The 23,656-nt window shown below is 41.2% G+C and overlaps 1 protein-coding gene and 1 non-coding gene across 3 annotated transcripts in view; one reads left to right on the top strand and one right to left on the bottom strand.

The window, feature by feature from the left end:
- Nucleotides 1–23,656, bottom strand: part of LOC124776708 (leukocyte elastase inhibitor-like) — a 216,977-nt gene that overhangs the window by 25,248 nt on the left and 168,073 nt on the right. The window contains exon 8 of one of the 2 annotated variants that reach the window (XM_047251819.1): nucleotides 9,313–9,511. The exons of the other annotated variant lie outside the window; for it this stretch is intronic. Coding sequence (XP_047107775.1) covers nucleotides 9,313–9,511 — 199 coding nt within the window. The remainder of the gene's footprint in view (nucleotides 1–9,312; nucleotides 9,512–23,656) is intronic. 2 annotated transcript variants of the gene reach the window in all.
- Trnas-cga lies at nucleotides 8,503–8,576 on the top strand. The gene has a single exon. It is a non-coding gene; the product is annotated as a tRNA-Ser (tRNA).

The following is a 23,656-nucleotide window of genomic DNA, read 5'->3' as shown; positions in this document are numbered from 1 at the left end:
TGTAAGTACTGCTGTTTGTTGATAGGTTTATTTGGGGGAAGTGTGTAGCTGGCCTTCGGTGAGGACGAGATCGACATCAAGGAAAGTGGCATGGATTCAGAATAGGACCATGTGAAATTTAATTAGGAGAAGGTATTCAGAGATTCCAGGAATTTTAGCAGGTCAGCCTCACCGTGAGTCCATATGGTAAAGATGTTATTAATATATCTCGATCAAACCAGGGGCTAAAGACTTATGGATCCGAGGAAAGCACCCTCCAAGCGATCCTTGAAAAGGTTGGCATAGGAAAGAGCCACCTGGTTCCCATGGCCATACCCCTGATCTGTTTGTATGTCTGCCTCTCAGATGTGAAGTAGTTATTGGTAAGTATAAAGTTGATTAAGGTGAGTAGGAAGGATGTAATATGTTTGGAATCAGGCGACTGAGGAAATGTCCAGCAGAAGACAGACCATGTATGTGGGGATGTTGGTATAGAGGCAGGTGGCATCAATGGTGACAAGCAAGGTGTGTGGTGGGAGTGGGACAGGCATGGATTTCAGGTGAGCTAGGAAATGGTTGGTCTCCCTAAAATAGGAGGGAAGTCTCTTTACTATGAATGGCAGGTGTTGATCAACTAAGGCAAATATATTTTCAGTGGGTGCTTTTAAGCCAGCAACTATAGGATGGCCACAATGATTGGGCTTGTGGATCTTAGGAAGATGGTAAGAGGTGGGAGTGCATGATTTGGGTCGGGTGAGAAGTTCTATGGACTGAAGTGTTAGTCTTTCTGAGGGACCTGAGGTTTTAAGGAGGGACTGTAGGTCAGATTGAATCACAGGGATGGGATCTTGGTGGTAGATGCTGTGTTTAGAGGTGTCAGACAGCTGGCGTAGACCTTCACTAACATACTCCTTTTGGTCAAGTACTACAGTGGTAGATCCTTTGTCTGCTGGGAGGATAATGATGGAGTCATCAGCTTTTAGGAAACATGGAGCCTGGAGTTCTGCTGCGGACAGGTTAGGGTCATGTTGCAGGGACCTGAGGGAGGGTTGTGAAGCAATGCTAGACGTGAGGAATTCTTGGAAGGCTTGGAAGGGATTATTTTGAAGTAGTGGTGGTAGATCAAGTTGGAATTGTGGTCCGAACTGTTCAAGGCAGGGTTCAATGTCAGGTTTGCTGTTGGAAATGGTTTGGGATTGGGTTGCAAAGTGATGTTTCCAATGGATATTAAATGTGAAGGAAAGTAGACCCTTCAAAGCAGCATGATCAAATGAAGGTTTAGGGCTGAAAGTGAGCCTCTTAGATAATACAGATAATTCTGGAGGGGAGAGTGCTTTAGATGAGAGGTTAAGGACACTGTACTGTTGTGACTGGTTCTTGGGATTTTGGGTTATTCTTGGTCTGGGAGGCAATGGCGAAGGCTGTGGGGTATTAAGTAGGTTGATCAAGCTCAGTTTGTAGGAGAGGAGTGGTGGCTGATGGTGTGGCTGTTTAGGAAGCTGTAGAGGGACAGGAAGGGAAATACCACTATCCAGGTAGTTTAGGAAGAGGTGGGATAGCTTTTTGAGGTGAAGTCTAGCTTGTTGTTGCAGTTTTAAGTTGGCTTGGCAGATGATACCAGTCAAAGAAACATGAGGGGCAGATAACGGCAGGATTTTGTAGAAGGAGAGAAGTCTGGTAGAGTGGAAATCTACTGATGAGGCATATAGGTCACAGATTAGCCTGGTAAGAGCAAGGCCTTTATTTTTTTACCACTCCCACGATTTCTAACTTTCCAAACTGTCCTCTCTTGCCATGATGAATCCTATCTCATATTACATCCGTTCTTTTCTAAATCATGCCTTTGAACTATCAAAACTAAGATCCCACATTCCGTTTCTTGAAACCTGCTTGTCCCTTGGAGTTACTCCAAATTACAAAACATTTACCCATTCAATGATTTGTAAAATTAAGAATTCAGAAAGCAATACATAAGTTGTGTAGCAACAGTACATGAAAAATGCTGGGGAACAATTAAGGCAATTTCATTTGTGTAAATGTATGAGGATAAATTTAAAGTTACTTGTTTGTATTAAAATGAAATTAAAACCAGTTTGGTACAGTAATGTACCTGTTTCATAAAGAGATGCCACCAGTCTGTAGTAGTTTTGGTGCTGTGAAGTGACATTTAATAGCCATATTGTGTAAGGAAGGCAAGGCAGGGATGTTTGTGTTTAATGACTATGTAATGAAGGAATCTATCTTTTGATGATGTGGATTAATGATAATGAGGTATTGAATTAACAAAGTATAATGGAGTAGGAATGTGATGAACTAATTGTGAAATATATGGCATGATGATGGTAATAAGGATTATTTACATGGAGAGGCAACGACTAGGGACACTGTCTTATAGTAGTTTATTTTGTTAATGCACTTCTTCAGCCTTTGCTTTGTGAGCAAAGGATCTAATGGGAAAATCATCGAAATAAAATACACATGAGCTTATGACACTGTAAGTAAAAGATTCAATGGAAACATAGCCTATTTGACAGCTAATCAAATGCATCCTGCTGCTCATTCTGTGTTCAGAGTACCATAATGCTTAACTCATAAATGGATTAACACTTGTATGTATATGATTGTATTTGAATGCTTGCAAGCAATCATGCTTTGAGAAAAAGTATTGGTAAGTAACAAATTTCAACAAAGGAATTAAATATGTGGTGTTTTGAGAGGAATATACCTTTCATTTTTGAAACAGTTAAGTACAGATTGAGAATTTTAGCAAGGTTGATTTTTCTTTCAAGAGAAATGAGTGCTTAAACAAGGATTCCATCCCCTTAAATGAATGAATTCATAAGTAAAAAACTCTGTATGCTTGTAATCCATATTTTACCTAGGAAAGGGGTTAATCCAGTTTATTTCAGGTCTATGAATAAATTTTCTTATTTTTCTACTATGAATATTTTATATATTATTTCATATAATTGCACACTGAATACTGTTGCAGTTGTGGCACAGATAAAACTGAATGTGAGATACACTCCCCTGCTTGAAGCACTGGAAACTGGGGTTGGACTCAAAACAGAAATATGTGTTCAAAAACTCGACCGTAAAGTGGGTGATCAGATTTGTGAAGTGCATTCTGTCATGTATTGTGTAGTGATTCAAATTTGAAAATTAATTTCTTTGTTTAAAATACCAACCAAAAACCTCTTGTTTTCAGATCCTATATAACGTTTGGCCCTGAATCAGAAAAACACAGTGTGACAGTGTGTAAAACATTTTGTGAGCCAGTATAATGCACCAAAGTACCCAAAAATAGCGACAGAGAACATCACTCGAATTTTTTGGCCTACTTTGGAGTCCAACATCTCTGAAAGAAGAAACGGAAAAGAACAACTTGGCACGTATATTGATAGTACTGGAGCAGGATTCTAACAGTACGTCATCCTGTCTAGGCACTTATTGTGGATCGTACTCAATCAGAAACATCGTGGTAAATATACAACTGCAGAAGATGAGTCAAGTTCAAGTGTAAATATTGCAAAAGGTCACTTCAGAAGTTCTTTTTTCCAGCACCACCAGAAAGAGTACACTTTTCTCCAAAAGAAACAACTTGTATCTTAGAGTTGATTCAGGAAACGCATGAAAAACAAGGTTGAACTTCAACAAAAATCATGTGCAACATGTTACCATCGCAAGATGGTACAGCTCGCTAAATGCACAGTGATATGCCAGGCACCAGGGGTGATTGGCACATTAATGCCAAGAAATAGAAGACGAAAGGGAGCTATAAGAAGAACGATTTTCAAATGGCCATGCTTTAGCTGGAACTTGAGAAAGTAACTAATTTTTACCAATGAATTTGAGATACATTCAAGTTACCAGGTGTCAAGTGATAAAACTACTTCTCTGTTTATCAATCCGTTGACACCAGTATGGCTTTGTGTCAGTTTTAAGCCTTGTTCCTGCCAATACATCGCCTGCAACTATGAAAATCATTAGCAGATTGGTAACATTTGTCAATTTGATATTGAAGAATGTGATGCCCTGGTCAAATTCATGCACCCTTTTGGTCCAGCTGCTCATTCTGTTGGCCTGGAAGAGAAAATAAATGTTGAGTTCCTGAACAGCACGAACAGCACATCATCATGAATATTTCAGCACCTTCAGCTAGCAAAACAGGACGTCAGTATAATTTTCCAGAAGCCACATTAAACAGTACTGAAGAAAAATTTAATACTATGAAGCAGTAATTTTAAATAGCACCAGTTTGTGAACCACTATGAAGAGACCTACATATCGACTTGGGAACCATGGCAAGAAACCCAACTGAGGCTTTGGAACATCAATAAAGAAATCAACAAACACATCTTGGGAACCATGGCTAGAAAACCAGCTGAGGCTTTAGAACATCAATAAAGAAACCAACAAACACATTTTGGGAACCAAGGGAAGAAACCCAACTGAAGCTTTGGAATCTCAATGAAGAAACCATCAAACTTGGCCATCTACATGTAACAGGATAATCAATGTTTGATAACATCATGCCCATCCTGCCTTCTCAAGCCTACATGCTCACTGTCAGGATAGAGACAGAAACTGACTCAACTGATGGGTTTGAACTGGCTCAGTCATCAAATTTCCATATTTTGCACAGTGTCTACTTGTTTCCATTCTCGCTCGACTTGAAGTTAAAGGTTCAGCAACTGGTATCATGTTGTGATCGTAATACCGGGTGATCAAAAAGTCAGTATAAATTTGAAAACTTAATAAACCATGTAATAATGTAGATAGAGAGGTAAAAATTGACACACATGCTTGGAATGACATGGGGTTTTACTAGAACAAAAAAAAACTCACATTGCTACACGTGTGAAAGATCTCTTGCGCGCGTTGTTTGGTGATGATCGTGTGCTCAGTGGCCACTTTCGTCATGCTTGGCCTCCCAGGTCCCCAGACCCCAGTCTGTGCGATTATTGGCTTTGGGGTTACCTGAAGTCGCAAGTGTATCGTGATCGACCGACATCTCTAGGGATGCCGAAAGACAACATCTGACGCCAATCCCTCACCATAACTCCGGACATGCTTTACAGTGCTGTTCACAACATTATTCCTTGACTACAGCTATTGTTGAGGAAAGATGGTGGACATATTGAGCATTTCCTGTAAAGAACATCATCTTTGCTTTGTCTTACTTTGTCATGCTAATTATTGCTTTCTGATTAGATGAAGCACCATCTGTTGGACATTTTTTGAACTTTTGTATTTTTTTGGGTCTAATAAAACCCCATGTCATTCCAAGCATGTGTGTCAATTTGTACCTCTCTATCTACTACATTATTCCGTGATTTGTTCAATTTTCAAACTTATACTGACTTTTTGATCACCCGGTATATTACACATGACTTTTATTGAAGTTCAACACCATATTTGGTCCCTTTGCCGAACTGACTCTAAGATTCAACAGGCGGCTGCAAGTGGTGCTGGAAAGAAGAATTTCTGAAATGACCCTTTTGTAATATTTACATCTGAACTTGGCTCATCTACTGTAATTTTGCAATTGAGTATAATAAAAATTACTGGCTAAGTAGGTTGGGATGCTAACAAAATCATGTCCCAGGCATTGACAACAAATGTGTCAAGTTGTAGTTGCTTTGCATTTTTTTTCCTGAGATATCAAACCCCAAATAGGATCAAAAAAATCTATGCATTTTTGTCTCCATGTTTTTTGAGTCACTTTAATGCATTATACTGGCTCACAAAATGCTTTACATTCTGTCATACTGTATTTTTCTTATTCACAGCCAAAAGTTATCTGACCTGAGAGTGAGAGTCTCCTATTTGCTTTTGTCTTGTAATTAAATAGTTTCAAACATTTGGTTTTGTTCGTTTTCACACACATTCGTCAAAAAGCCATCCAAATAGAAGGCCTCTGTTTCTCACATACTTAAGCTCAAGATTTAAAATTTTTCACAGATTTATTTTTAGGGTAGGTCTACACCCACAGCAAATTTCAGGAAAATTGAAGCTAAGGACTGGGAGGCACATGATCACTTTAGACAGAAGACCCTTATAACTGTTTTCTGGCACTGAGTCATCCACTCAGCTATTCCTGTCTGTGTAATTTGATGAGGTATGATGTAACATAGCAGCCTGGAACCAACTTACCTTATATTATTGCACTCTTATCCACAATTAATGTTTTCTTTTCCTCACTTTTCATTAGAATATAGTTGTGTGTACTTAGTTTATGTCCAGGTGCGCCAAATGCTTCTCAGACAATATTTCATGCAAGTTCATAATTTAGATGTTGCCATTTGTGCCCAGATACCTGTTTAATTTGCAAGTTTATCACTATATGTTTGGTACCCGAATTTTTCTGGAGAAAATGACACCCTTCATTAACGAATTAAGTCACTAACTATGAATTTTCATAAATTCTCATAATTTCAAATATGGTAACTGTACTTGTAATTAGGTAAGTCCCAGTGCAGACACATAAAATAGTTCTGTAACCTTTTGTTATTTACTAACCAGCTACTTATAATGTAAATAGAATTTTTAGCTGAACACCTCCAGTAAATTTAAACGATACAGTTTCATAAATACATATGTAATTTCCAAAATTCCAAAGTATTCACATGCCAGTCTTTATATATCAACCCCATCTCCAAAATCAGCAGTCCTCCACTAGTATTTGCGCAGGTAACTCCTAGGTAAAAAACCCACTCCCAGTAACCACTCAGTTCCCATCACTTAATAAGGTTCGTGTTGATGTCTGAACATGCTTAAAATCTCTGTGGCAATACCTGCAATCATGTAATAAAGCTGGTGCCTGTAAAGTACTCAGTTAACAATTTCGATGCAACGTTGTGCTCTGTCGAATCAGGATACACAGTGAAAGATATGAAAGCCTGCCCGCCATCATATATGCACCGTCAACGTTTCTGTAACATTTCTCTTGTCAATAACAGGGCTGTGTGAAATAACTGTATGCACTTCTTTTCTTGTTGCGAGCGTAAAACTCTGTTTATCAGGCTGCAATTTGTAGATGTCTTTTTTACCTATGTCACGTTAAGCATGTAATTATGATTTCAAAAGGAACTGTGCTCAAGTGACTGTGTTTTCAAAAACTGTGATTTATGAAAGGATGGAGTGCGTGACGAGTGTTGTCAATGGAACTGCCACTGCACGTATGGACTATTCAGGTGTTTTGTACACAGTGGAGCTAAGAAACTGGTCATCGTTCCAAAAACGTCAATAATGTGTGAAAAGAACCTAAAAGCAGTGACGTTGCACTCATCATTGTTTAACATCATTCACTACCCAATAAGTTTTCAGTACCGAGACTGCTAACTATTGCGCTACCGGGAAGGAGAAGAACAAGGAAAAGAAGAATTAGAGACTGTAACTAAGTTAATACCGTTACAAGATGGCTAACTTCGGTTCATTTGTGAGGTACTGGAAAAATACAGTTAGTTTACAAAGGAAACTCCTTAAAAAATTTTGTGCCACCCATCCTAGAATATAGCTGAACTGTGTGGGACCCATATCAAATGAGACTAATAGGGGAGAGCGAATGGTCCCATGTTTGTTTCTCGAACAGGAGAACGTCACTGCAGTGACACAAACCTGAACTGACACACTGATATGCAACTAGTTTCAAGAATGAGTATCAAGTAACAAATCGAAGAACCCACTACACATCAGTCCCATAGTGACGGCAGAGACAAGGTAAGACCAATTAGAGGGTGAAGATACACATTTAAGCAAATATTATTACTGTTTCCAGAATGAGATTTCCACTCTGCAGTGGAGTGTGTGCTGATATGAAAATTCCTGGAAGATTAAAACTGTGTGCCAGACCGAGACTCAAACTTGGGACCTTTGCCTTTCGCGGGCAAGTGCTCTACCAACTGAGCTACCCAAGCACGACTCACACCCCGTCCTCACAGATTTATTTCTGCCAGTACCTCGTCTCCTACCTTCCAAACTTTACAGAAGCTCTCCTGCCAACCTTGCAGAACTAGCACTCCTGAGAGAAAGGATATTGCGGAGACATGGCTTAGTCACAGCCTGGGGGATGTTTCCAGAATGAGATTTCCACTCTGCAGCGGAGTGTGCGCTGATATGAAACTTTCTGGCAGATTAAAACTGTGTGCCGGACCGAGACTCGAACTCGGGACCTTTGCCTTTCGCGGGCAAGTAAAGCTGTGAGGACGGGGCATGAGTCGTGCTTGGGTAGCTCAGTTGGTAGAGCACTTGCCCGCGAAAGGCAAAGGTCCCGAGTTCGAGTATCGGTCCAGCACACAGTTTTAATCTGCCAGGAAGTTTCATATCAGCACACACTCCACTGCAGAGTGGAAATCTCATTCTGGAAACATCCCCAAGGCTGTGGCTAAGCCATGTCTTCGCAATATCCTTTCTTTCAGGAGTGCTAGTCCTGCAAGGTTCACAGGAGAGCTTCTGTAAAGTTTGGAAGGTAGGAGACGAGGTACTGGCGGAAGTAAAGCTGTGAGGAGGGGGTATGAGTCGTGCTTGGATAGCTCAGTGGTAGAGCACTTGCCCGCGAAAGGCAAAGGTCCCGAGTTCGAGTCTCGGTCCAGCACACAGTTTTAATCTGCCAGGAAGTTTCATTATTACTGTTCTCCACACACGAATGGAGGAGAAGTAGCCCTAATATGCGGTACAATGGAAACAACCTCTGCTGCGCACTTCACAGCAGTGTATTACAGAGTGTTAATGCAGATGTAGAGGTAGATGATTGACTCGTCCTGAAGGAAGAAAATGAAATTACCAGACTTTTGGGACAAGAGTATGAGAGGTTGTGGTGAAGAGGGCACTGTGAGCTGTGTGTTCAGTTACATCCCAAATCAATGTGCAGCGACTCATGAACTGTGGATGTCTTACTTCGTTCATGGAGATCCCTCCGTCCTATGGTAAAACAGGCACCTGATGCTGTTCGAGATGTCTTGACTATGTGATGGCATTTCTCAGTAACACAACACAGTAATGACATTTCGACGAGTAAATTTGCTAACATACGTGAAGAACAGTAAGCGATTAAACAAACCCTCTGGATTCTTTAGCCAAAAATAGTTACGACATTAAAATGTTTTACTTTTATACTTTTTTACAAGGGGAAAATTTGAAAATCATACACAGCTACTGCTATACTGTCAGCTTCTCTTTTGTACAATTCACCATCTTAGTACCGTGACTCTAATTGTAAAATGTACGAAACATTTTCTTGGGAGAGGTACAGGCGAGTAATATGATTGAAGTCAGAGCGTGTGATGTCGCAGCGACAACCGCTGCAATGCAAGGTACAAAAGAAGAACTCACAATTGATGTTCGGGGAATTGTTGTGCAAATGCAGCCGCTTCGGATGGTGTAGGAGCGGGAGGACCAGCAAAACGTCCCGCGAAGAGTACTGCCGAAGACTGGTGGTCCACTATGAAGAACATGAACTGACGGTCGGCCTTGAAAATGACTGGGCGCGGTGGCTTTTCATCAACAGAGTCGATCTTCTCCGAAAGAACAGCTGCAAACAAAGTTACCCAGCAACTTAGCACTTTTCGTTCATGTGAAAGCTACATTTAACACTGTCTGACAAAGAGCATCAAATAGAGTCCCTCTCATACAGTCTCCTATTGGGGAGAGACTCACTTTACATATTCAGGAAAGACGTTGGAGGCAACTTTCAAATTTGTAGAAATGTTGATAGAAATTATGAAAACACATTTTCCAGAATACAGCGCATATGTATGGCGGTAACATTTGTGCACAGAGGCAGTTGTTTCTGCTTGTTATGGAGTTAGTCTTCAATAGCCCATTAGCAGGGTTGAGTATTCGACAACGCAACTGGCTAGACGAGCGAGTTAGGTAAATGAGAACCCGTCCTGGCTCAACGAGGACGCGTTGTTGACAGGCAGGTAGTTGAACATGTGTCCCCGACTACTATTGTTGAATATAATGACGAGGTGAATGACCTGGACAAGGCGTTAGGTAAAATCTTATATCTCTGCCATCGATGGACAAGACACAGCAAAGCCAGGGACCACAGACATCATGCACTATGTAATCAAAAGTATCAAAAATGTTCAAATGTGTGTGAAATCATATGGGACTTAACTGCGAAGGTCATCAGTCCCTAAGCTTACACACTACTTAACCTAAATTATCCTAAGGACAAACACACACCCATGCCCGAGGGAGGACTCGAACCTCCGCCGGAACCAGCCGCACAGTCCATGACTGCAGCGCCTGAGACCGCTCGGCTAATCCCGCGCGGCAAAAGTATCCGGACACCTGCCTGAAAATGACTTACAAGTTCGTGGCGCCCTCCATCGGTAATGCTGGAATTCAGTATGGTGTTGTCCCACCCCTAGCCTTGATGACAGCTTCCACTCTCGCAGGCATACGTTCAGTCAGGTGCTGGAAGGTTTCTTCGGGAAATGGCAGCCCATTCTACACGGAGTGCTGCACTGACGAGAGGTATCGATGTCTGTCGATGAGGCCTGGCACGAAGTCTACGTTCCAAAATATCCCAAAGGTGTTCTATAGGATTCAGGTCAGGACTCTGTGCAGGCCAGTCCATAACAGGGATGTTGTCGTGTAACCCCTCCGCCACAGGCCATGCATTGGGAACAGGTGCTCGATCGTGATGAAAGATGCAATCGCCGTCCCCGAATTGCTCTTCGACAATGGGAAGCAATAAGGTACTTCAAACATCAATGCAGGCCTGTGCTGTGATAGTGCCACGCAAAACAACAAGGAGTGCGGGCCCTCTCCATGAAAAACATGAACACACCATAACACCACCGCCTCCGAATTTTATTGTTGGCACTACACACGCTGGCAGATGACGTTCACCGGGCATTCGCCACACCCACACCCTGCCATCGGATCGCCATATTGTGTACCATGATTCGTAACTCCACACAATGTTTTTTGACTGTTCAATCGTCTTATGTTTACGCTCCTTATACCAAGCGAGGCGTCGTTTGGCATTTACCGGCATGATGTGTGGCTTATGAGCAGCCGCTCGACAATGAAATCCAAATTTTATCATCTCTCACCTAACTGTCAAAGTACTTGCAGTGGATCCTGATGCAGTTTGGAATCGGTGTGTGATGGTCTGGATAGATGTCTGCCTATTAAACATTACGATCCTCTTCAACTGTCGACGGCCTCTGTCAGTGAACAGACGAGATCGTCCTGTACGCTTTTGTGCTGTACGCATCCCTTCACGTTTCAACCTCACTATCACATCAGAAACAGGGGACCTAGGGATGTTTAGGAGTGTGGAAATCTCGCATACAGACGTATGACACATGTGACACCTGACCACGTTTGATGGGGTTGAGTTCCGTGGAGCGTCGCATTCTGCTCTCTCACGATGTCTAATGACTACTGAGGTCGCTGATATGGAGTACCTGGCAGTAACTGGTAGCACAATGCACCTAATGTGAAAAACGTATGTTTTTACGTAAACGGATACTTTTGATCACATAGTGTATGTTTCTTTGCTGCTCCACAAGCAGCAGTACTACGTCACATTATCACTGCCCACGCATGTCGGCTCCCTGGGGAACTACGAAAATGGAATTACAAGGTGTGTCCAAACTTTCAGGAAACGTGCCTCAAACGAAGAGGAAGAAAAAATGTTACATGGACATGGATCCGAAAACGATTTATTTTCTTCTTAGAGGTCAGTTCCTAGAACTCTTCTACATATTAACCATGGGAAACACAGGAAAAGAACGTATCAGCACAATATGACACTCTTCCCTTAATAAAATGTTCAGAATGTAATCGATTAGAAAGGATAGATGCATCAACGTACCGTTCCATTGATTGTACCGGCGTTCCGTACATACGAAATTCTAATTGCTCCCACGAATAAGGTCCGGAGAGCATGGCCAAGGAATTGTTCCACTTCTACCCATCCGTCCGTAACGAAATCTATTATTCTGAAGCCTACGAATGTTAACACTGAAATGAGGAGCTCCATTGTGCACGAAGTACATGTTTTGTTGCACTCGTGAAGACATACTCTAGCAAAACAAGTAGATCCTTCTCTAACAAAGCATGGTATGTTTCTCCACTGAGCCTGGGAGGAAGAACAGACGCCCTAACAAACAGTCGACAAAAATGTCGGCCCAAACGTTGACAGAAAATCTATATTGACGAGTGACTGCACAATTTCATGGTGATTCTCAACGGCCCATGCGTGATCATTGTGAACATTTACATTAAAATGCCAAAATGCCAAGTCCCTTTGGTCATGCATGCATGCGGCAATATCGTGTCCAACCGCCGACGCCGGGCAAGTGACTTTCATGTAAAATGTCTCATCTATACGGGAATCTACATAGTGGATGTTCCAGTACAGGTAGCATTAGCATGGTTGACGACATGTGCAACTTTGGGTTTGGCCATGAGTCGTGCACAGACAGCCAAACGGTAAGGCGACCGCTCGCAATTAAACGGGAAATCCTTCTTCGCGTCCCAGTCTGGCACAAATTTTCGTTGTTGCCATTCCATTCTACATCTGATGGTCGCCCGTGTTCGCAACTGCGAAAACATTTAATTTATTCCATAGTGGCTGTAGTCGCTACGATGCCTGTTCCTTTGGACATCCGTGCATGTCCAAAGAAACATTCAATCATAATTCAGAATAACATCGGCACTGCAATACCGTAAATATATTAACAGTTATACCGATTACTTCAGAAATAATAAACAGTTTACTTACTTTTTTTCCATCTGCCTCGTTTTCATGTGACTGCCCCTCATATATTTAGAATTTTGAGAGAGCTGTTTCACTCTGCTACGGAAATATTGTCCGCCCCTGTAGCTAAGTAATAGGCGGCATGGTAGCTCAGCGTGTTCGGCCAGAGGGTTAACTGCCCTCTGTAATAAAAAACTGAGTCAACGGCTCGACACTGAACTTGAACGGGTGTCATGGGACATCCGCAGCGAACAAATGCAACGAACAAAATGATAACAATAAAAAATTAAAAAAAGTGGTCAGCGCGACAGAATGTCAATCCTAAGGATCCGGGTCCGGTTCCCGGTTGGGTCGGAGATTTTCTCCGCTCAGGGACTGAGTGTTGTGTTGTCCTAATCATCATCATTTCATCCCCATCGACGCTCAAGTCGCCGAAGTGGCGTCAAATCGAAAGACTTGCACCCGGCAAACGGTCTACGCGATGGGAGGCCCTAGTCATACGATATTTGCGGAAATATTGTTCGATGAATTGTCAGCTAGTGATTAGATTAGATTGGATTAAATTAGATTAATACTAGTTCCATGGATTATGAATACGATATTTCGTAATGATGTGGAACGAGTCAAATTTTCCAATACATGACATAATTAAATTAATTTAACAACATAATTAAGTTAATATAACAACTTTTTTATTTTCTTGTTTTTTAATTTTTTTTATATTTGTTTGTTTGTTTGTTTTTTCTTTTTTTCTTAATTTATATCTAAAAATTCCTCTATGGAGTAGGAGTTGTCATTAGGAATTCTTTTAATTTCTTCTTAAATACTTGTTGGTTATCTGTCAGACTTTTGATACTATTTGGTAAGTGACCAAAGACTTTAGTGGCAATATAATTCACCCCTTTCTGGGCCGAAGTTAGATTTAATCTTGAATAGTGAAGATCATCCTTTCTCCTAGTACTGTAGTTATGCACACTGCTATTACTTTTGAATTGGGTTTGGTTGTTAATAACAAATTTCATAAGAGAGTATATATACTGAGAAGCTACTGTGAATATCCCTAGATCCTTAAATAAATGTCTGCAGGAAGATCTTGGGTGGACTCCAGCTATTATTCTGATTATACGCTTTTGTGCAATAAATACTTTATTCCTCAGTGATGAATTACCCCAAAATATGATGCCATATGCAAGCAATGAGTGAAAATGGGCGTAGTAAGCTAATTTACTAAGATGTTTATCACCAAAATTTGCAATGACCCTTATTGCATAAGTAGCTGAACTCAAATGTTTCAGCAGATCATCAATGTGTTTCTTCCAATTTAATCTCTCATCAATGGACACACCTACAATTTTTGAATATTCTACCTTAGCTATATGCTTCTGATTAAGGTCTATATTTATTAATGGCGTCATACCATTTACTGTACGCAACTGTATGTACTGTGTCTTATCTAAATTCAGTGAGAGTCCGTTTACAAGGAACCACTTAGTAATTTTCTGAAAGACATTATTGACAATTTCATCAGTTAATTCTTGTTTGTCAGGTGTGATTACTATACTTATATCATTAGCAAAGAGAACTAACTTTGCCTCTTCATGAATATAGAATGGCAAGTCATTAATATATATTAAGAACAACAAAGGACCCAAGACCGACCCTTGTGGAACCCCATTCTTGATAGTTCCCCAGTTTGAGGAATGTGCTGATCTTTGCATATTATGAGAACTGCTTATTTCAACTTTCTGCACTCTTCCAGTTAGGTACGAATTAAACCATTTGTGCACTGTCCCACTCATGCCACAATACTTGAGCTTGTCTAGCAGAATTTCATGATTTACACAATCAAAAGCCTTTGAGAGATCACAAAAAATCCCAATGGGTGGTGTTCGGTTATTCAGATCATTCAAAACTTGATTGGTGAAAGCATATATGGCATTTTCTGTTGAAAAACCTTTCTGGAAACCGAACTGACATTTTGTTAGTACTTCATTTTTACAGATATGTGAAGCTACTCTTGAATACATTACTTTCTCAAAAATTTTGGATAAAGCTGTTAGAAGGGAGATTGGACGGTAATTGTTGACATCAGATCTATCCCCTTTTTTATGCAAAGGTATAACAGTAGCATATTTCAGTCTATCAGGGAAAATGCCCTGTTCCAGAGCTATTACACAGGTGGCTGAGAATCTTACTTATCTGTTGAGAACAAGCTTTTAGTATTTTGCTGGAAATGCCATCAATTCCATGTGAGTTTTTGGTTTTAAGCAAGTTTATTATTTTCCTAATTTCAGAGGGAGAAGTGGGTGAGATTTCAATTGAGGCTAGAATAACATTGTAGTTTCCAGTGAGGACTGACATAAGAAATAATTATTGACGAAAACTGGGAAATGGCATTACAGAAATTGATGGCTGAGGCAATACAGAAGAAGAAATAAACATAACATTGGAAATGGAAATGTCGTGTGGCTAGGACCTCCCGTCGGGTAGACCGTTCGCCTGGTGCAGGTCTTTCGATTTGACGCCACTTCGGCGACCTGCGAGTCGATGGGGATGAAATGATGATGATTAGGACAACACAACACCCAGTCCCTGAGCGGAGAAAAATCTCCGACCCAGCCGGGAATCGAACCCGGGCCCTTAGGATTGACAGTCTGTCACGCTGACCACTCAGCTACCGGGGCGGACAACATAACATTGATTTTGAAGTTGTGATTCACTCTCGAAGGTGGATGATGACTTAAAGTTTGTATTTACAGAAACAATGGAAAACTACATCAGGATACACAGACAGAGGTTTTATCCTCATTCGTCCCGCCTGAAAGTCAAGTTGCTATCAGTGCCCCTCTTTGATCGTCAAATTTTGCAATCTTATTTTTTTCCGGTAATCGTTCGTCTGACTGGTTTGACGCGTCCAACCACTATTTCCTTCCCTCTCTTTATCTCAAAATAGTTGGTGCACCAAACTTTTTCTGTTATTTGCTGTGTGTTGTCGTGTCTACATCTTCCCCTGCGATTTTGCCACATCTTAACACACATCTCATCATTCTGTCCTTTCTTCTACTTTCCCCATTGATTCTGCGGAGAAGCAACTCATTTCTAATCGATCCACTTAATTTTTAGCACCCTTCTGTAACTGCACATTTCAAACATTCGATTCTCTTCTTTTGCTGTTTTATTAGATTTTCCAAAATATTACTCTATGGCATCTAAACTTAAACCTTTCTAGCTACTAACACAAAGCTCGCAGATTTCCTTTAGAGTGAGTTCATCGAAAGGGCGCCATTTTGACGCACTCACTCATCTGAAAACCCGAGAGTTTTATTTCCATTCAACTCGCCGAGAGAAACAATGAGCTCTTACTTGTCAACCCTATATTTTTTGTTGTATGCTAAATGTCTTGTAACTGAAGTTTACCTTGTTCTGTAGCCTCTCCTACACATATTTTCATCATACTTAACCTTCGGGCACAATTGCATTCACCCTAGAAAAACAGTCTCAAGATAATTTTCTTAAAGAATGTGGAACTGAAACCACAAATCTGAAGACCTGGGGATTTGGGCTGATTTTGAAATGCAGTTGTGAACTGAGTTTCGATTTTTTTTAAATCTCTGTACAGAGATTATCTAAAACGTTACTAAAACTATACAGCAATTGCCTTTCTGACTTTGATACACTTGGAAGAAGTGGATTTAAAAGTAATTATCTAGTCACCCCATAGAGGTAGAGAACGGTTCATCTTGCGACTAATGAGTTCACCGGGTAATCCCACATGGCTCAGTTGGAATAAAATTTCCAACGAAGTGCCAGTGACTCCATGTCAAACCCCATTGCATAAAAATGATTTTTGCCACGACACTTCACTAAGTAAAAAAGCATTTAATCGCTTGTTCATGAAATTCTGAACTGGAATATTTGTTGCCAATTGTTTAGTTTCGTTAATGTTAGCTGATTTCCTTTCTGCTGACATGTAATAGCATTATCTCTCTATGATTGGTATGGAGTGATGCACTGAAATTCACAATAATAACATTATGTAATTTACGTTACATAATTTCCTTTCTGGGATAATGGGGGTAAAGTATAATTGAATACTTCATATGTACAATCTTGACAGACAAAATAGATGTATGAATTAGTACATAAATAATTCATTGACAGTCACAGACATGAATTTATAAAATTTTGTATTGCAGCCTTCCCGTAATGAGCCTGTGCATGTCACTGTTAGAGATATATCAGAACATTTATACACTTGATGAGCCAAAACAATATGACCCGCTGCTTAATGCCTTAGTTGTCCGTCTTTAAAACGAAATACATCACTGATTCTGCGCACCAGGGATCCGACACTTTGTTGGTAGGTCTGTGGAGGTATGTGGCATTAGATGTCTACGTAGAGCTCATGTAAATAACGGGCCGCTGATTTAAGTACGTGGTGATGGGGACCGATAGTGACCCAGATGGGTTCCATAGGATTTACACCAGGCGAATTTGGTCGCCGAGACATCGACGTGAGTTCATTATAATGCTCCTCAAACCACGGAATTATATTGCTGAAAGGTGACATCGCCGTCGGGGAGGCATCAAGCATAAAAGGATACAGGCGTTCGCAACTATCAGCGTGTCTTCGACTACCGTCACAGGTCGCACGCAAGCGCCGGAAAATGTCTCTCATAGCATAAGACTGCTCTTACCAGCCAGCGTCCGTGGTGCGCTGCACGTTTCAAGCCGCCGTTCACCTCGCACCCGGTAGCTGAGTGGTCAGCGCGACAGACTGTCAATCCTAAGGGCCCGGGTTCGATTCCCGGCTGGGTCGGAAATTTTCTCCGCTCACGGACTGGGTGTTGTGTTGTCCTAATGATCATCATTCCATCCTCATCGACGCGCTAGTCGCCGAAGTGGCGTCAAATCGAAAGACTTGCACCAGACGAGCGGTCTACCCGACGGGAGGCCCTCGTCACACGACATTTCATTTCATATCTCGATGATGGCGTTTTAGAAGACGATCAGCGACGTAGTGTAGCAAAAATGTGATTGATCTGAAGAGCTGACATGTTTCCACTGATCGATGCTTGAATACCGATGGTCCCGTGCCCACTGCAATAGTAATTCACGATGCACTGGGTCAACATGCGAACACGAAAGGGTAACTCCATGTTCAACAATGTACGAGAAACGGTGTACTCCGGAACATTTGCGCGTGCACAAGAACAGTACTCTTTCGGCACGGATGCCAAAGATTACCATCTACCCTACTTTACAGGGCAGACAAGCCTCCGAAGCCCACGTTCTGTGAAGAGTCATGGACGTCCAACCGTTTACCGCCTAACGGTAATTCACTATCCTTCTACCTCTTTCCGTAGATGCTCACGACAGTAGCACGTGAACATTCGACAACTTTCGCCGTTTTCGAGATACTCGTTCACAGGCTCTGCGTAGCAATAATCTGCCCTTTGTAAAAGTCGCTTTTCTCAATGCATTTCCCGATTTACAGCCCATACCTTCCTTCTCTAGGGTGATCCCATCCGTGTCGCTCTGCTTAAATACATTTGTTATCGCGTCACCCGCCCGCAACGCCATCAGGAGGCATCCAACGTCACGTTGGACAGTGGTCATAATGTTTTGGCTTATCAGTGTAGATGGTATCTGTTCTTTCGGACATGTCCGAAAGAACAGGCACCATTTTAACCCAGTATAAACCATGAATTAAACACAAAGGAATTACGCACGTTTGCTGCAAGTGGGCTTTCATTTTAATTGACAGGGGAAATTGAAAATATGTGCCGGAGTGGAATGTGAACCCAGGTCTCCTGCTCACTAAGCAGATGCTCTGACCACTAAGACATCTGGTCACAAATGTCATCGCAACTGCACCGTCTACCCTATCCACACACTACAAGAATGTAGTGTCCGTTGCTCATAATCTCATTACTTGCAGCATTATGCTAATTCCCGTAAGAGTTTGAGTCTGGTGTGTATATATATGGCGAAGAAAGTCAATGATCTGTTCAGCGCGAATGCACTCCAGACTCGAACGGTGGTCCATTGATGGTGACCGGGCCAAATATCTCACGAAATAAGCGTCAAACGAAAAAACTACAAAGAATGAAACTTGTCTAGCATGAAGGGAGAAACCACAAGGCGCTATGGTTGGCCCGCTAGATGTCGCTGCCCTAGGTCAAACGGATATCAACTGCGTTTTTTTAAATAGGAACCCCCATTTTTTATTACACATTCGTGTAGTACGGAAAGAAATATGAATGTTTTAGTTGGACCACTTTTTTCGCTTTGTGATAGATGGCGCTGTAACAGTCACAAACATGGCTCACAATTTCGGATGAACAGTTGGTAACAGGTAGGTTTTTTAAATTAATATACAGAACGTAGGTACGTTTGAACATTTTATTTCGGTTGTTCCAATGTGATACATGTACTTTTTTAAACTTTGAACATTTTATTTCGGTTGTTCCAATGTGATACATGTACTTTTTTAAACTTATCATTTCTGAGAACGCATGCTGTTACAGCGTGATTACCTGTAAATACCACACTAAAGCAATAAATGCTCAAAATGATGTCCGTCAACCTCAGTGCATTTCGCAATACGTGAAACGACATTCCTCTCAACAGCGAGTAGCTCGCCTTCCGTAATGTTCGCACATGCATTGACAATGCGCTGACGCATGTTGAGAGGTGTTGTTGCTGGATCACGATGGCAAATATCCTTCAACTTTCTCCACAAAAAGAAATCCGGGGACGTCAGATCCGGTGAACCTGCGGTCCATGGTATGGTGCTTCGACGACCAATCCAGCTGTCATGACATATACAATTCAATGCCGCTTCAACCGCACGTGATCTCTGTGCAAGACATCCATCATGTTGGAAGTACATCGCCATTCTGTCATGCACTGAAACATCTTGTAGTAACATCGGTAGAACATTACATAGAAAATCAGCATACACTGCACCATTTAGATTGCCTTCGATAAATGGGGGCCAATTATCCTTCCTCCCATAATGCCGCACCATGCATTAACCCGCCAAGGTCGCTGATGTTCCACTTGTCGCAACCATCGTGGATTTTCCGTTGCCCAATAGCGCATATTATGCCGGTTTACGTTACCGCTGTTGGTGAATGACGCTTCGTCGCTAAATAGAACGCGTGCAAAAAATCTGTGATCGTCCCGTAATTTCTCTTGTGCCCAATGGCAGAACTGTACACGACGTTCAAAGTCGTCACCATGCAATTCCAGGTGCATAGAAATATGGTACGGGTGCAATCGATGTTGATGTAGCATTCTCAACACCGACGTTTTCGAGATTCCCGATTCTCGCGCAATTTGTCTGCTATTGATGTGCGGATTAGCCGCGATAGCAGCTAAAACACGTACTTCGCCATAGGTCGTGGATGACGTTTCACATGTGGCTGAACACTTCCTGTTTCCTTAAATAACGTAACTATCCGGCGAACGGTCCGGACACTTGGATGATGTCGTCCAGAATACCGAGCAGCATACATAGCACACGTCCGTTGGGCATTTTTATGACAATAGCCATACATCAACACGATCTCGACCTTTTCCGCAATTGGTAAACGGTCCATTTTAACACGGGTAATGTATCACGAAGCAAATACCGTCCGCACTGCCGGAATGTTACGTGATACCACGTACTTATACGTTTGCGACTATTACAGCGTCATCTATCACAAAGTGAGAAAAGTGGTCCAACTAAAACATTCATATTTCTTTACGTACTACACGAATGTGTAATAAAAAATGAGGGTTCCTATTTAAAAAAACGCAGTTGATATCCGTTATCTATGGCAGCGCCATCTAGCGGGCCAACCATAGCGCCATCCGGTTTCCCCCTTCAAGCAAGACGAGTTTCGTTCTTTGTAGTTTTTACGTTTGATGCCATATTTCGTGAGATATTTGGCCCGTTCACTATCAATGGACCACGCTATCGTTGAGAATTTGGGTCTGACGGGAGGCGTGCTAAGTGGTCACAGCGTCTGCTTGGTAAACAAAAGACTTGGGTTCGAATCCCATTCTAGAATAAATTTTCAATATTCGACATTGGTTTACATCAATGCCCACTTACAGCAATGTCTGTAACCCTTTTGTGTTTAATCGTACATTTAATGAATGTTGTGATTATGTATTGAGCTTGGTCTAGCAGTAGAGGGAGGGGACAAGGGGAAATGAGACAGCCTTTTGGTCTTCATTTGTACAGACTCTGCTGATGTCGACGTGCATGTCTCATCAAATTTTACGCTGCAGCATTACTTTTCATGATGCACTACATAATATCTACGATATTCTTCTAGGAATATTACTCTTTTTGACTGATATTATAGCTAGCGTTCACTTAATCACTGTTTATCACGGGACTGCTGCGTCTTTTGTTATTATTCAATAGGGCACACCAGTTCACAATCGATACCAAGTCCAAATTACTACTTTCAGTCGCTGGTCTCTGTCACCTTGGTAATTCTTTTGTTAACAAAACTAGACCAGCTCATCTAGCGCACAGTGTCTAAATATGGATTTAACTGCACTAATTTTAAGTGTATTACCTTTACGTAGAATTGCATGTAGATATCAACATTTGTGCTATTTACTATAGGAACAGTTTAAATAAAGCAAACAATGACGCGAACTTCTTGACTCATAAATTTTGACATCTATTTGTGCGTTTTCTATTATGTTTAATTCTTGGGCTACCTGTTTATCAAAATTACTGACAGATTAACTCTCTGCTGCACCGAGACTCAAACTTGAGATCTTTGCCTTTTGTAGGCAAGTGCTCTACCATCTCAGGTATCAAAGCCCGACTCACAAGCCACCCTCATAACTTTACTTTTGCAAGTACCTCTCTATATGATCTAATGTGTTTGTGATATATGCTAATTTCTTATGGAGTGTGCTCAATTGCATTATGTTGACGAAATGATAACTGCTAACAGTGGTAGAATTATTTATTTGCTATTTTCTTTTAGTCTCTTATCTAGATACAAGAACGGACGAAATGTTGCACATGAATATAATACACAATATTTTACCATAATTTCAAATGTATAACTAATAATTATGGTGTTCAGGGAAAAGTAAAATATTATGAAGACGAAAGTTGCTACTTACCATATACTGGAGGTGGTGAGTCACAGATAGAAACAACAAGAGACTGTCACAAATAAGCTATCGACCATTAAGGTCTTCGTCAACAACGTCACACACACACACACACACACACACACACACACACAAACGCAACTCACACACACGACTGCAGTCCCAGGCAATTGAAATTCAGGGTCTGAGTTGCCTGGGACTGCAGTCGTGTGTGAGTTGCATTTACGTGAATGTGTGTGTGTGTGTGTGTGTGTGTGTGTGTGTGTGTGTGTGTGTGTGTGTGTGTCGTCTGTTGTTGACGAAGACCTTAATGGTCGATAGCTTATTTGTGACAGTCTCTTTGTTGTGCCTATCTGCGACTCAGCACCTCCGCTTTATGATGTGCGGCAACTTTCCTCTTCATAATATTGTTACATTCCATCCTGGATTTTCTATTGTTTGAAAAGTAAAATATCTACTTCATATGTAACGTGGTAGTAGTTGATGTTAGGCACTTGCAATTAATAGAAAGCGCCCTTAACTGGACTCCACCCCCCCCCCCCCAACCCTCCACCACCCGCTCCCTTAAGTAGACCCTCTGGTCTCTTGGCTCTACATGCTCCTGAAGTCTAGTGGCATCAAGTGTAAATGGGTCAATAATAGTTCAGGCTCCTACCATGCTCTAGCAGAATACACATGGCGCCAGCTTCATTTGTCACTTTTCAGTTCGACTTTACATATTTTGACAATGTAAAAGATTTCTCATGGATTGACAAATGTGGGCTGTAGTTGTGTGAACTGTACCTCCGTTAGTTGCTTGAACCAGACCCCTTACTTTTTCATTTTTAAAATCTGCCTATATTTGGTCCCATTTTCTCTTGAAATTTCCAAGAGGAAAACGAAGAAAGATGAGGAAATAAAATTGGGTCCTTCTGAAGTGACTAAAGCTACTGATACAGTTTGGAAGAAGAAGATGGATTGGAAGAACGCCAGTAATCAGTTTAATGTTCCAAAAACAGCGTTTGTGAGTGAGAGCAGGCGTTGCTTGCAGAGGAAACGGCGACTGTTGATATTAAGTTTGTAGGGCAGCCACAAGTCGCAGTTAATATTTTTATTGGCCAGTTTCGCACAGTTTAATGTGACCTCTTGTTAGAATTAGCGAAAGCGGCCAATCAAAAACATTAATTGCGCCTTGTGGCTGTCCTATAAACTTGCCACTGATAAGGTTGTCCAATGTGAAGTACGGTACACCCGAGGAAGCAGCAAAAACAAAAAGAGACAGAACCACAATTTTGGGTAACGTTCTTGCAGAAGAGCTGGTTTGGCACTGTCTTACTAAGGAAGTTCGTTTCTTTGCCCCTAATCGTAATTACTTGTAAAGAACGGCCGTACAATTGGCAAAGAGGAATAACATGCAACACTCTTTAGGAGACGAAATTGCTGGGAAAGTGAATTAGTCTTTTTCTTAAACGGGACAAAGACGAACAGTTACAAATAAAACATGCAGGAGTGCCCCATTGCAAGGATTTTGGGTCCAGCAAAGAAAACACTGAAAAATGCTATGTCCTTATGGAAGAAGATTATGACTTCCCTGATTTAAGTCTTCTAATTTAGCTTAGTGTTATTTTTGTTATTTTTACAAGAGGTCCCATTTTAACAACCATTTTCCAGAAGTAAGATTTTTAAAATAATAGTTTTCATAATAAATTTTAATTATATATTGTAAGAGTTGAATTGAAATGCCGTGTAACAGTAAAAGTAAATATTACATGTTTTTAAATTATAATTTTTTACTATGTTAAAATTTTTAAAATCAAAAACAAAATGGGGGTCCGA

This window comes from Schistocerca piceifrons, chromosome 2 (genome assembly GCF_021461385.2).
Source record: "Schistocerca piceifrons isolate TAMUIC-IGC-003096 chromosome 2, iqSchPice1.1, whole genome shotgun sequence".
NCBI lineage: Eukaryota > Metazoa > Arthropoda > Insecta > Orthoptera > Acrididae > Schistocerca > Schistocerca piceifrons.
The sequence above is the reverse complement of the archived record's forward strand: the minus strand, read 5'-3'. Positions and strand labels throughout refer to the sequence as shown.